We start from the raw sequence: 13,318 nt of genomic DNA, 5'->3' as shown, positions 1-13,318 counted from the left end.
CAGTTATATAACATGCCACATGAAGTCTATATAAGAATATATATTTTACAAAGTTACAGTTCACATCACATTATTTATCTTCAAGCTGTGTTTCCAGCTCTTCGACGTGGAGACAGGTGTAGTTTGCTTTATTGCTCAATAAGCCGTGGGAATCGAGTTACAGTGTGGGTGCCTTGAGAGAAGGGGGGGGAAAGCAAGTTGTGAGTGACTCGATCTCGCGATAAAATCGGTCTCTCTTCATTCGTGTCTATTGTGAGAGTTTTTGCGCTCTCGCGCGATTTTGCAACTTTCCCACGCCTGTTGTTTTGGCGTCTGCCCGTCGCCCCTCCCTCCCTCCCTCTCCTCACCCCTTTGCCCCGTCACACCTCCCCCCTCTTTTCGCTCCCCCTGCTCTTCCTACCAGTCTGCTCCTTCTGTTGTGCCGCTGGCTTTGGCGAGGGGGCTTTTGGGGGAGGGATCTCGCGATTGTTGGACTCCTCTTTTTTTTCTTCTTTTTTTTTCGGGGGTGTGTGGAGGGGTGGGGGGGGGGGCAGTTATTTGGAAGATGGCGCCCGTTGTCACGGGGTAAGTGCTCAAATTCAAAGCATAATGATATTAAAAGTGTTTCCACTCCCTCGTGGCGCGACGCCGCCGGTCCGCTGTGTTTTAGAGGGACGTTTTCAGATGTTAGGAGTGTCGCTGCGACCCCCGTAAAGCTAACCGCACGCAGTGCTACTTTGCGGCTTGACGTGGGGTCAGTTACGCTAAACTATTCTTCGTAGTAATTTTTTGGTATCTGCCACTTGTTGAGTTGTCGCGCAACGTGGGTCGTTTCAAACTCTTTTTTTAGAAACTTTTTTTGGGGGCGATAAACGGTTTGGCTTTTTTTTTTCTTTTTTTTTACTCGGACAGCCTGCTGCGTCTGTTTTTTAATGTGTGTTTCTCCTGGCGTTAGTTGAGCTCAGCTACCGACGAGATATCTCGACCAACCGAACGTGTCACTCCGCGTAGCGCGGCACCGTTAACGTGCTTTAAAAACTACAGCGGCTTGCGGTAACGTTAATTAGCCTCAGCAGAGACTCGTCCGCGCACATTGGTTGGTTTAATGTCGTGGTTCCTCTTTAAAGAGGAGCCCGAATAGATACGTTTTACGGCGACATTATCATTGGGTAAAAAAAAAAAAGGTCAGAAACCAACAGAGGTGAATCCTTTATTAATGCGTGTGTCTGCGCTATTACACCCTTTATACGCGGTGTGATTGCGTCAGAGCCTCTCGGTGACCCGCAGACGTCACTAACATGCCATTTGCCAACTCACCCCACTTTCTGTCAAGCTTGTTGTTTGTTGGTGTTGCCGTCTCTGCCACATTACCCAAGCACTGAAACCACATGTAAGCAACCCTGATGTTTTCTGTTTGGCAGGAAGTTCGGCGAGCGACCTCAGCGTTTGACAAGGTAGAGAGAGAGAGAGAGAGAAAGAAAGAAACTGTGCAAACCACCCAAAAACATTACAATCGGTGCAAACAACTTGAGTCACGGAGATGTTTTATGTAATTTGTTTCTGTCTTCTGTTTGTCCCACCCCATCATTTCAGGGAGGCTATGAGGAATTACTTGAAGGACAAAGATGACCAAACGGTGCTCATACTGCACGCAAAAGTTGCACAAAAGTCATACGGCAATGAAAAGAGGTCAGTGTGGGAGGCTTTTGATGGCGAAGTCTCAAGTGCACTATATGTTGTTGTTATTTTGTTGTTTAAAAAAAAAAAACCGTCTGCTCGCGTCCACCAGGTTCTTCTGCCCTCCGCCGTGCGTGTACCTGATGGGCAGTGGCTGGAAGAAAAAGCTGGAGAACATGGAGAAGGAGGGCTGCACGGAGCAGGAAGCCCAGCCCTGTGCCTTCATCGGGATCGGCAACAGCGAGCAGGAGATGCAGCAACTCCACCTGGAGGGAAAGGTGGGTCAGGGGGTGGGGGTTGATTATTATTTCTGGGTGGCGGACTGGCGGTGTCTCTTGCTTGCATTAATTTCTTAGTTGGAGACAAGAGGGAAGTGAAAAAGGGACACAAACAAACAAAAACAAACCTAACCTGTATGTATTACCCCCCCCCCCTCTTCTCACACCAGCACTTCTGCACGGCGAAGACTCTGTACATCAGCGACTCGGACAAACGGAAGCACTTCATGTTGTCGGTGAAGATGTTGTACGGCAACAGCGCCAACATCGGATTCTTCCTCAGCAAGCGGATCAAGGTCATCTCCAAGCCCTCCAAGAAGAAGCAGTCCCTGAAGAACGCCGATCGTGAGTTGAGCCAGCTCGAAGAAGACAGCTGTATGTGTTCTTCACGCACGTGACACTTATCTCTCATCCTATTTTCACCCCCCCATTCCAGTGTGTATAGCTTCAGGGACTAAGGTGGCGTTGTTTAACCGCCTGCGTTCCCAGACGGTCAGCACCAGGTATCTTCACGTGGAGGGGGGGAACTTTCTTGCGAGCTCCCAACAGTGGGGAGCCTTCTACATTCACCTCCGTAAGTCTTTATCTGCACTTTGTGCGACGCACAATTGTTCTTGTCATTTTTCTTCTTCTTCCTGTGTGCCTCCACCTACTTGAATAGAGAGGAAGATCCACATATGTGAATTTGGTTTGTGTGTCGTTTTTTAATCAGTGGACGACGAGGAATCTGAAGGGGAGGAGTTCGCCGTGAGAGACGGCTACATTCACTACGGCCAGACGGTCAAACTGGTCTGCTCCGTCACGGGCATGGCCCTGCCCCGACTGGTATGCACGCGTCTGTGTCACTTCATTACGTCAGTTGTCTTGTCGTTTGCGACAACAACAAGAAACGAGCGCAATCACGCCACTTCGTGTGCTCAAAGTAGTCGTAGTGTGTACCAGGGTGTCCGCGGGGCATTAAAAAGTCTTAAAAAGTCTTAAATTGCTTTTCCTAAAAATAAGGCCTTAAAAAGTCTTAAATTGTCTTAAATTCAGATTGGATTGGTCTTAAATTTTTTGGGTGTCATGTCATTACGAATATGAGACAATCTGTTCCACCAGGTCCGTATTTTGCTCCGGTTGCTCTGCTGCGTCTCTGGTGTCACCGGGGCCACGCCCCTTCTCTTAAAGGGGCCCCGCGTATTCGGTCCCATCAATCCCCTACAACGTGAAGCATGGGCTAGTTTAGAAAACATGGGGGATGCAAGTTAAACAACGGCTTGAAAAGAACGAGTGTTTCTGGTCACGGTCGGTGAAATGCTTCTGAATCTGCGTTATGTGTCGGGAGACTTTCCAGCGGTGGAATCTCACGAGCAGAGCAAGAAGCACAGAGACTAGCGAAGGCCGCCAGCAGCGCGCGGGGCTAGCTCCTGCTCCGCCGCGAGCTCCTGCTCCGCCGCGAGCAACAACGTCAACGCTACAACGCTGGAGGTCACCGGAGGAAATCCAGCGCCGTGCAACAAAGAGCTCATCACCGAAGTCCAACGCTGCAGTGCGTTCTTCATTCTGTTCCACGAGACTCTGGACCAGACCACCGCGAGCAGACAGCTGGACTTCATGTGCGCTATTGGTGAAATGACCAGGTCCCGTCAGGATCCTCTGGAGCTCATGGGCCATGACACCGCCCAGGACCTACTTCAGCACCTCAAAGTAAGTCTAACATAAATATATGTATTAACTATCCTCTTGTATATGAGTATGTGTTTCATATAGTTAAGCTTTACTCATGTGTCAAGTTAATAACAGCTATGAATAGGCGCACTACACATTAATTAGACTAATTAAAAATAGTTTTAGAATGGTAGTAGAGTGGTGTTTACCTGTCAATATGTCTACATAGTATACACTAGGCTCAAGGGATGGCTCACGTTGCTTAATTTGTAAAAATAGTTATTCATATTTATCCAGTCTGACATTAATCTATAAAGAGATGTGGTGACTGTTGTATGGCTAATGTCTGCCTTTTTTTTCTTTTTTCCAGGAGAATGGACCAAATGTCAACTGGAAGTTTTTGTATTAATACAGTTTGAAAAGGATTGTTTTCCTAGTATATTCACAAAATCTCAGGAGTAGACATGAACCTGTGCACAAACATCCATCACATAGAGACATGAGAACTCACTCACTCGCTCACTCACTCACACACACACACACACATACATTCTATTATGTAAATGTATTTGCATTTTAAAAGCAGCTGGAAATGTTATTTGTTATTTTATAGATTTGTTTGTTCAAAAGGAACTATGTTGCACGTATTTTAAATATATATTTACTTGATTTTATAGACATTTGTTCATGGGACCTAAATGTTCTGAAAATGTATTAATAAATATAATTTACAACAGCAATGACATTTGTGTTATCCTTTTGCATTACACCATACTGTTAATTTTGAACAGACATCAGTGTGTTTACTTTGAATTAATTAATTTAGATTAATGTATATTTCCTTCGTACGTTAGATCTTAAATTTTATTTAGACAAGGTCTTAAAAAGTCTTAAATTTCACTGGTTTATTCCTGTAGACACCCTGTGTGTAGATTGTGTTTGTTCTGCTCACTCGTGTACGTGGTTTGTTTCCTGATACGTGTGTGTGTGTGTGTGTGTGTGTTTGCCTCGGTTCCCCAGGTCATTCGCAAAGTGGACAAGCAGACGGCGTCAATGGACGCAGACGACCCGGTGTCCCAGCTTCACAAGTGCGCCTTCTACTTGAAAGATACTGACAGGATGTACCTGTGTCTCTCGCAGGAGAGGATCATCCAGTTCCAGGTGTGCAATCTCTCACACACAGACACACACACACACACACGGTTGGCAACTAAACACAGTTGCCAATTTTAAACATAACATTTTTTTATCATCAGAAATGTGACTCACTTTTTCTCATTTACAATGTTTTTGAAAAAGAAAGGAGGTCTTTGTTAGAACATTTTTTAATGTTGTTCCTGGTAAGTAAGAACCAAAACATTGTATAAGAAGTGTGAGTCGTCACTCAGTGGTTCGTGGACTGTGACCAGGATTGACAGGAGAGGGGCGGAGCTAAGTACAAGCGAATGCTGAATAAGAAACTTTTAACTGTAAATAAACGTTTACAGTTAACTTTCATGAACTGAAAACGCGCTGGAAAAGGGTTTACGTTGTAAGATGAAAACTCCGACCACTCCCAGACGGAACAACGCAGGGGTGGCAACCTGTCGCTCACAAGGTCGCCCCGCCCTAAAGCACACCCTGCTTTATGGTCGATTTGTCTCTGGACCATCATTTACTAAATGAGCATCATGCTCTATTGAAGAAGACTTGAAACGTATGATTTAGACAATAAATTCATTTTTACAATCTTACTGAGGGAATAAATCATTTTCTCATAGATTCCTCTAAAATCGGACTTGTTTTTACAACCAGACAAGTCGCCCCCTGAAGGTCAGTAGAGAAGATGCAAGTTTTAACTCACCTACCCAAGCCCTCTTATGAATGGATAACTCGTGTGTCCCATGAGGTTTCTCTCTGTGTCTTCACAGCAGGTATGTGTTGGGAAATGAGTTCCCACACTAGAGCTCTACTCTTTTTGTATAACTAGAGATGCTCCGATCAGCATTTTTGGGGCCGATCACCGATTGCCGATTACTGCCGATCACAGAAGGTCAGGGGAATGGTAATCTGTTATCTATAATCTAGCAGAGCTCGCTTTGTTTAAAAGGCTGCCGCTATCGACCAGCGGTTAGTCTGTTTCATGTCAACACTCGACAGTATATAGTATAGATATTAGTTCAGGGTTTTAAATCATTCACTGGTTCATTATTATTGTTGTTTACATCATTTAGTCATTTAGCTGACTGAGGGATGGGGAGGAGAGCGACGATAGCTTTGGCTTGTTTATTTTCTCACACTCCACATATTGAGTTGTATGGCGTGTTCTAAGATGCCTAATCATGTTTGTAGTGTTAAAATGTCTTTGCTGGCTTCCACCCCGAGGGATTTCAGAACGACAAACATTATAAATGGCAAATTTGACGTCTTTGTCAGACACTTTAATAAAAAAATTCCAGACGGGAGAAGTCATTTTGCTTGCCACGCTCCGCTCTGCTGTTGAGGCCCGTTAGCCGCGCATGCAGGTGGAAAAAGTCGCGCAATTGATTAACGTCACGTGATCGGCTTTTTTAATCGGCGCTTTTGGCCGATCAAGACATTTTTACCAATATCGGCCGATCAATCGGAGCATCGCTAGTTTCAACGAGCTTTCCAGGGCAACAGAAGAGCAGCGTGTCGTTGGTACGCCTCGTGCCCGTGAACGCAGCAGCTCGCTCGCCTGTGTTCTTCCTGTTGGATATAGAAGTGGGGAGTGGATCATTATTTTAAATCTTGTGGACGTGGTTGTTCCCCCCAGGCCACGCAGTGCTCCAAAGAGACGAACAAGGAGATGGTCAACGACGGGGCTTCCTGGACTATCATTAGCACCGACAAGGCCGAGTACACCTTCTATGAGGGCATGGGCCCCGTCCCCACGCCGGTCACACCTGTCCCCGTGGTGGAGAGTCTGCAGGTATGCGTTTTACACAAGTGCCGTTCTGGTGACCGCCGACTTCCCGTTGAGCTTGCGGGGACCTTTGTTCTTCTTTTTGTCGAGACATAAAACCTCTCTGTGTCTGAAGCTAAACGGCGGCGGAGACGTTGCGATGCTGGAGCTGACCGGACAAAACTTCACCCCGAAGCTGAGGGTGTGGTTTGGAGACGTTGAGGCCGACACCATGTACAGGTGAGCGTTTCCGTCCGCGTGTGTGTGTGTGTGTGTGTATGCATATATGTTGTATATATACATATATATTTTACTTTGTATACTTCATATCTTTTTGTGTGTTTAGTTTATTGGTGCTGCTACTGTGGGATTAATAAAGTATATATCATCATATCATCATCATCATCATCATCAACCCACCGGCAAACCCCGTCTCATCCCGTCCCCGCCCCCTTAGATGCGGGGAGAGCGTTCTGTGCGTGGTGCCGGACATCTCTGCCTTCAGGGAGGGCTGGCGCTGGGTGAGACAGCCGGTGCAGGTCCCCGTCACGCTCGTCCGCAACGACGGCGTCATCTACGCCACGGCGCTCACCTTCACCTACACCCCCGAGCCGGGCCCGCGGCCCCACTGCAGCGCCACGGGGGCCATCCTGCGGACGCGCAGCGCCTCCTCCTCGTCGCCGGCATCTTCGTCCTCGCCGTCGTCCTCATTGGGCGGGCTCGGGGACGCTCACGGGGTGTACAGCGGCAGCGACTCGGGCATTTCGTCGGGGGCGTCGACCATGTCGGTGCTGTCCTAGGGACTCGGACGCACGCACGTCACTCTGGGGCGTGCGTGTGCGTGAGTGACCGAGCGGGAGACGGCGCGCCACGGACTTGTGAGCCAGAGAGGCTCGTGGACCCGTGAGGGATCGCACACTGAGTCGGACGCCCTTCATCGGAGAGCAGCTGGAGGAGGAGGAGGAGGAGGAGGAGAGAGCTTATAGAGAATCCTTTGGATAACTGAAGACTCTTTAGCTCCCTCTCCTGGTTTGTTTCGGACATGTCAACAGCCGCACTCAAAGGACTCTGACGCTCAAGATCTTCGCCTGCAAGAAGACTAATCTGCCGTCTAACTCTCACAACAAACTGACAAGACATGTTTTTTTTCTTCTAATGACTGTTTTCACTCCTCTCTCTTTCTACAGAGATTATGTTCTGACCGAAAAGCTGGTTGATCTGCTGTGTGCAAGGGGAAATGTTGTAAGAGTAACATAGTTTTACGGACCAAGGAATATCCTAATTTTTTATTTTATTCATATTATATTTTATAAGCTTGTGCCGAGGTACATATTGACATTTTCTTTTCTTTTTCGTCTATTCTTTTTCGGTATGATACTGCATAGTAAGTTCACATTTGTTACCAAATAGAATTTGTGTTTTGTCTCAATCTTCTAGGTCAGCGGGTTTAACCGATTGGTCCCGAAAAACGTTCCCCAACTTTTTATATCAAAGATGACATTGTTCGTGTGTGTCTGTGTGTGTGTGTGTGTGTGTGTGTGATAACTTGTAATACACTCTGTGTATTCTGAGAGACAGACGTTAATGTTTTCTAATCAACTCAAATCTGAATATTTTTCTACCACAGCTTCTGACACGGCGGTGCTTCCTGTTCCACAGTGGTGATGCCTTTTAGGGGGAAAAGGACAGTACTACGTTTTTTATGTAAAATAACTACTAAGTCACGGAACAAAGATGGAAGGTCACAGTATAGATTTAATTCCATGCACATGGCACAGACGTTTTTTGGAGGGCACTTAAAGGGACAGTTCACCCCAGAATCGACGACATATTGTTCCTCCTTTCCCTACAGTGCTGTTTATCAATCTGGGGACAAAGCGCCTTAAAAAAATTCAATAAAATACATTTGAAAAACTCAGAAATCATGACGGTGACTCAAGATAATTCACAGACCATATGAGCAGAATTGTGGGGGGAACTATGGCGATGAGGCGACGGCTTGCACGGACTCCAACTTTGTTCAGCAGCTTGAAGGTACAAATGTCCCCCAAAACTGGTCAGGAATTAAAAAAAAGTTAAATGACGTCTCCCTAAAAATCACGACACTCTAATTTTTCTCACAGACCGGTTTTTCAACAGACTTGTTGGTGTGCGTTCCCTGTTCAGGGAGCTGTGGGAGGTTGCTCCGGCTTTGCAGACAGTTTTCGTGGCAAATGATTGAGAAACACTGTAGGCTACACCTAATGGCGCCACACAGTGTGATTGATCGGCGGTCGATCGTCCCATTAGGGTTCGATTCGGTGTTTTGATATCAAAATCGGCCGCAGAAGTCACCCTGCTTCTGCAAATGTGTTGAGATGTAGGTGGCGTCCAAAATATAGTGTCACTGGTCCCCGCACGGCTCCCACCCCATTGGGCGCTCGGGCTTTTCTCTCCTCTATATTCTCATCGGCCACGCTGGCAGCTTCTTCTTTTTGGAGCATTTTCCTGGGCCATATATATGTGTATATATATGTATGTGTATATATACATATATGTATATAATACATACTATATATATGTATATATATATTTATGTATACATATATATGTATATATATACTATCTATATATGTGTGTATATATGCATTCCCCACTCACTCTGACCCCAGAAGCTTGATTGGACATGTGCCCCTTCGGCATGCTCCACGGGCGAGAGGTCAAAGCTGACCCACTATTTTTAAACCTGGAGCCGAATTGCTGGAAAGAAACCTGACACTTTGTTCCTGTCTCAGTCAACTTGTTCCCGTGTGTTTGTGTGTGTCGTCCTGTGATCTGTTCTTGATACTTCTCGTTTAGGGAGACGCTCCTGAGTGCGTCTGGGTGCGCTGCAGAAATCGTTGTCAACAGGTGCGCAATCATTTACCTGCATGGTCCATCCACGTAGCTCCGAGATCTACGGGCCGGACACACACGCTCTAACCGACGTGACAGCCTTGATCCTTACCTCCCATCGTGACGCCTCAGGCTTAAACTGACCCTCCAGTCTAGCCATACAAACCAGGCAGCTGGTATACAAAGAGTCATCAGGAACGATGCATGTTGTGGTTTTGAAAGCAGTTGCTCGGTTCTGTTACAAATGACAGATTATAAAAAAACTAAATATGGAGGTCACTGGAGCAACTCGGCAGTTCGGTGCGTTTGGTTAGGGAGGGGGAGGGGCGGCGGGGGGGGGTATGAAACATAATGAAGTGTTAGGGGCCCTGTTGCTCAAGAGAGGGTAAAGAAAGGGGGGTGTTTGGGGGAGAGAGGTGGTAAGATCCGCCTAGCAACGTCACATCTCGACGTCTCTTAGGAAAGGGCGAGAGGAAGAGAACAGGACCAGCGCGAGTATGTGGCTCTCCAAAAGAACACGAGCAGCAGAGGCGCTGTCTGCCCCCTGAGCGGATTAGTTCAACAACTGAGCTCCTAACGCTGTTTTCATCGGATTTCATGAATAATGGATGAACCTCAGGAGTCTTTTCACCTAACTTTATATTAGACCAAGTGTGGATTTATATCTTTCCCCAGGAATATAACCCACCTTTGGAGTGTTTTTACGCACAGCCCTGTCGTGTTTGGATGAGCCTGCGCATCATCGCCGCAAACTTTCCGAAGAGTGTTGGAACTGTCACAGATTTGGAGTCATCCAGACTGCCAGATTTCAGAATCGGTTCGCCCATCACTGCAGGCGCGCGCACAGCTTCCAGCAGACCGCCACCGGTACCGTGCGTGCTCTTTCTCTCTTGGTTTTGAATCGTTTCTCGACTCTGGACGACAGTGCTCTCCGCCATCTGAAATGCTGCCCCTGTCCCCGCTCTTGCTCCTCGTTTTCCCCGCTGTGCTCTTGGTGGCAGCGCACGGCACCGGGGACCTCCAGGGCTTCACCTTCCCCAGCGGGAGCTCAAGCTTCGACCCAACAGGTATAAGCACAAAAAGCAAAAAAACATAGTTCTCAACCTGGTGAAACAGTATTTACAGCGTCAGTAATGTGCCAGCTGTCACAGTTCACACACTGGCATAGCTTCTGCTAATCTTTCATGATTTGTGATCGATTTTTCACACCAAGCCACTCAAAAACCTATGAACCATTCATGGGTTCTAAAAGTGTTATTTATACATTTGACTTGACAGGAAAGCCCTTTTTTGAGGCCATTGAAGCCATTTTATGACACTGAAAGGTAGTCATCATCTGCATATCAGAACATGTACCTAATTTGTAGAAATTGTTTAGGCTTTGCCAAAAAGATATTTCAGAAACAAGAATATAAACTCATCACAATTTTAAATCTTTCAGTGGGTTATATAATATAGCTGTAACCTTGTGTTGCAGCTCACCTGTTGAACAAATTAAATCAAAGTCATATTTGGAGACTCAGAACACACACACACACACACACCTACACACATATACCCCAAACCCCCCACCCAACCACACACACACACACACACACACTCTCTTTAGAGGGCCTTTGCATACATCATTGATATTTAATACCCCATCCAGTGAAGATGTTTCCTCACTGTTGAGAAATGCAAGTTTCATTAACAACCAAGGGATTCATGTGTTAACCTTGTCTGGCTGTGGGAATGAGATAATGGGTTATGCTAAGTACTCTCAACGGTCTTCATTTTAAGTGAAATGGTAGATTGTTACGAATTTCAACAATGTATCACCGGGCCTAATAACTATATAGCCTGAAAAGAGCCACTCACATCTGTCAGAAAACCATCATGTTGACCTCCTTATATACAGTTTGTGTGCTTTCTCCACACTCTAAAAAGCCCAACTTCAAATTTGTTGTCCGAACACATTTTTTAAAGTTGAGTCAACAAATGCCTTTGAAAAAAGTTGAACGAACTCAAAATGTCAATTTCATTAGTAAAGAGTGGAATCCACTTAAAATGTTAAGTTGAGAAAACTTAATATAGTGGTTTGGGCATCTGCTGAGGTAACTAAGGCCACTGCGCATGTATGTCAGTAAACACACACACACATATATATATATATATATATATATACAAATACATATATAAATACATAAATATATATGTAAATACATATATATACTACTTTAATCTTATATTTTAAATAATAAAATAATATAAAAATATTTTCTTCGCCTGTTTAAAATACATTGGTTTTTGATACCATTGTTTGTTTATTATATTTAGATATGGATTAGATTTGGAAGGATATTGTCCATTGTTTAATGGCAGATTTGCTCCAGTTCAGGTTTTTGTCACTTATTGAATTAAAGGGAGCCTGTACCGTGAGAGCAAATGTTTCCCTGTATTTTGCTCAATTTATTTATTTAATTTAACAGACTGTGAAGATTGAAATACTATAATACTAATGTGTAGGAGGTGACTCTTGTTTGAAAGTGGTATATTTTAGTTTTTTAAATCTGCATAAAAAATGTCTTTTGACTTTTAAATTGTATTGTTACAGAATGGGAAGAAAAAAAATGAAAATTTAAAAGAGGCGGTGAATATTTATTATAGTCTCTGTATGCTTGTCTTTGTGTAGAATACAGACTCGGAGGAATCTTACGTGAAAGGAGTTGAACTGGGAATACTGCAGAGTGGGTGGAGCGGGGGTGTGGTTCAGGGAACGGTGTCTGATTGTCATCAGCTGGACTGATTGGTAATCAGATTGGTAATCAGTCCAGCTGATGACGATCTGTGTTGGTTATCTGAGTCTGTCTCCATAAAGGAGCTGGACAGACAGGAGATGAGAGGAGCGTGGAGAGCAGAGACACAGTCTGCTGTCAGAATAAACCTTATTACCGAATATCCCTCTGGCTGCTTATTGGTGCTTTAGGGGGGGCCTACTCATGACGGCTACACACGTGTCACAACCATGTTCCAAAGCTTGTTTCAAGGCCTTGATTTTGGATTCACAAAACTGATTTTTTTCTTTTTTTTTCTTTATGCAGCCATTTTGATTTTTAAGGATGTTGACCCTCTGCTGTCTATGTTCAAGTGTTGACACCTGGAATTCAGTTATGCAAACAAATGTTTAGTTTTTGTTAATAAACATTTTGTGTTTGAAGAAGTTTGTTTTCTTTAACTGTTGACTTTTCCAAAGAAAACGGTGTACATTTTAAATTAATTTAAATGAAGGCAACGTTTCAAAGAATGTTGAGTGTACTCAAATAATGGGCAGTGAAATTTAGTAACAAAACATTTTAAGTTAAAAGTAAGTTCTCTCAACAAAACATTTTAAGTTAAAAGTAAGTTCTCTCAACAAAACATTTTAAGTTAAAAGTAAGTTCTCTCAACAAAACATTTCTCAACAAAAAATGTTAAGTGCTGTTGATGTATGTTTTTAATCTACAAGAACACACAATTTAAAGTTTCTCCAATTTAATATTTTAAGTGTTTTGAACTTAAGTACATGAGTTGATGTAACTATCAAATGCAATATTTTAAGTAGTGTTAACTTAAATACATAAGTATGTCTGAATAGTAATGTTATGTTTGACAAACTTAAGATATCACTTTGAGTGAACTTCTTATCATAAGTTGACACAACACATTAGCCCTTAGCTGAGTGAACTCAAAAAGGCTTTGCAGCTGGTTGCCTCACTTTTTTAAGTTGACTCAACTTTTTTTTTTTTAGAGTGCAAGCATGCCAGATGCTTAACAGGTTTCGCAGTCATGGTGGTCCGTTTGATAATATCATCTCGCTCTAGCATACCCCTCGGCGACCCCTAAGCCCTTCATCTCCCCGGAGCTCAAAAATGGACTCTGTGTGTCATCTTCCCCTGCATTAGTGTTTACATGCATTCGAATAACTGGCTTAGTC

The 13,318-nt window shown here is 44.5% G+C and overlaps 1 protein-coding gene across 2 annotated transcripts; it reads left to right on the top strand.

The window, feature by feature from the left end:
* The first annotated feature begins 529 nt into the window (after positions 1–529).
* Positions 530–8,411, top strand: LOC130190628 (recombining binding protein suppressor of hairless-like). 2 transcript variants are annotated; one of them, XM_056410138.1, is made up of 11 exons: positions 530–564; positions 1,401–1,433; positions 1,573–1,668; positions 1,769–1,934; positions 2,105–2,279; positions 2,371–2,508; positions 2,647–2,759; positions 4,605–4,745; positions 6,361–6,516; positions 6,626–6,729; positions 6,947–8,411. In XM_056410138.1, the coding sequence occupies exons 1-11, from the start codon at positions 545–547 to the stop codon at positions 7,287–7,289; spliced, it is 1,485 nt and encodes a 494-aa protein (XP_056266113.1). In that variant the 5' UTR covers positions 530–544; the 3' UTR covers positions 7,290–8,411. The 2 variants fall into 2 exon arrangements, with proteins under 2 accessions (XP_056266113.1, XP_056266114.1); XM_056410139.1 differs by lacking the exon at positions 530–564 and adding an exon at positions 717–733.
* The last annotated feature ends 4,907 nt before the right edge of the window (positions 8,412–13,318 follow it).

This window comes from Pseudoliparis swirei, chromosome 24, assembly GCF_029220125.1.
Source record: "Pseudoliparis swirei isolate HS2019 ecotype Mariana Trench chromosome 24, NWPU_hadal_v1, whole genome shotgun sequence".
Classification (NCBI taxonomy): Eukaryota; Metazoa; Chordata; class Actinopteri; order Perciformes; family Liparidae; genus Pseudoliparis; species Pseudoliparis swirei.
The sequence above is the reverse complement of the archived record's forward strand: the minus strand, read 5'-3'. Positions and strand labels throughout refer to the sequence as shown.

Excerpts from the sequence above, each read along its gene's own strand:
- LOC130190628 (XM_056410138.1), top strand. The coding sequence starts at position 545 with ATGGCGCCCGTTGTCACGGG. Across the intron at positions 4,746-6,360 it reads AGAGGATCATCCAGTTCCAG|GCCACGCAGTGCTCCAAAGA; the intron begins GTGTGCAATCTC and ends TGTTCCCCCCAG. Across the intron at positions 6,730-6,946 it reads GAGGCCGACACCATGTACAG|ATGCGGGGAGAGCGTTCTGT; the intron begins GTGAGCGTTTCC and ends CCGCCCCCTTAG.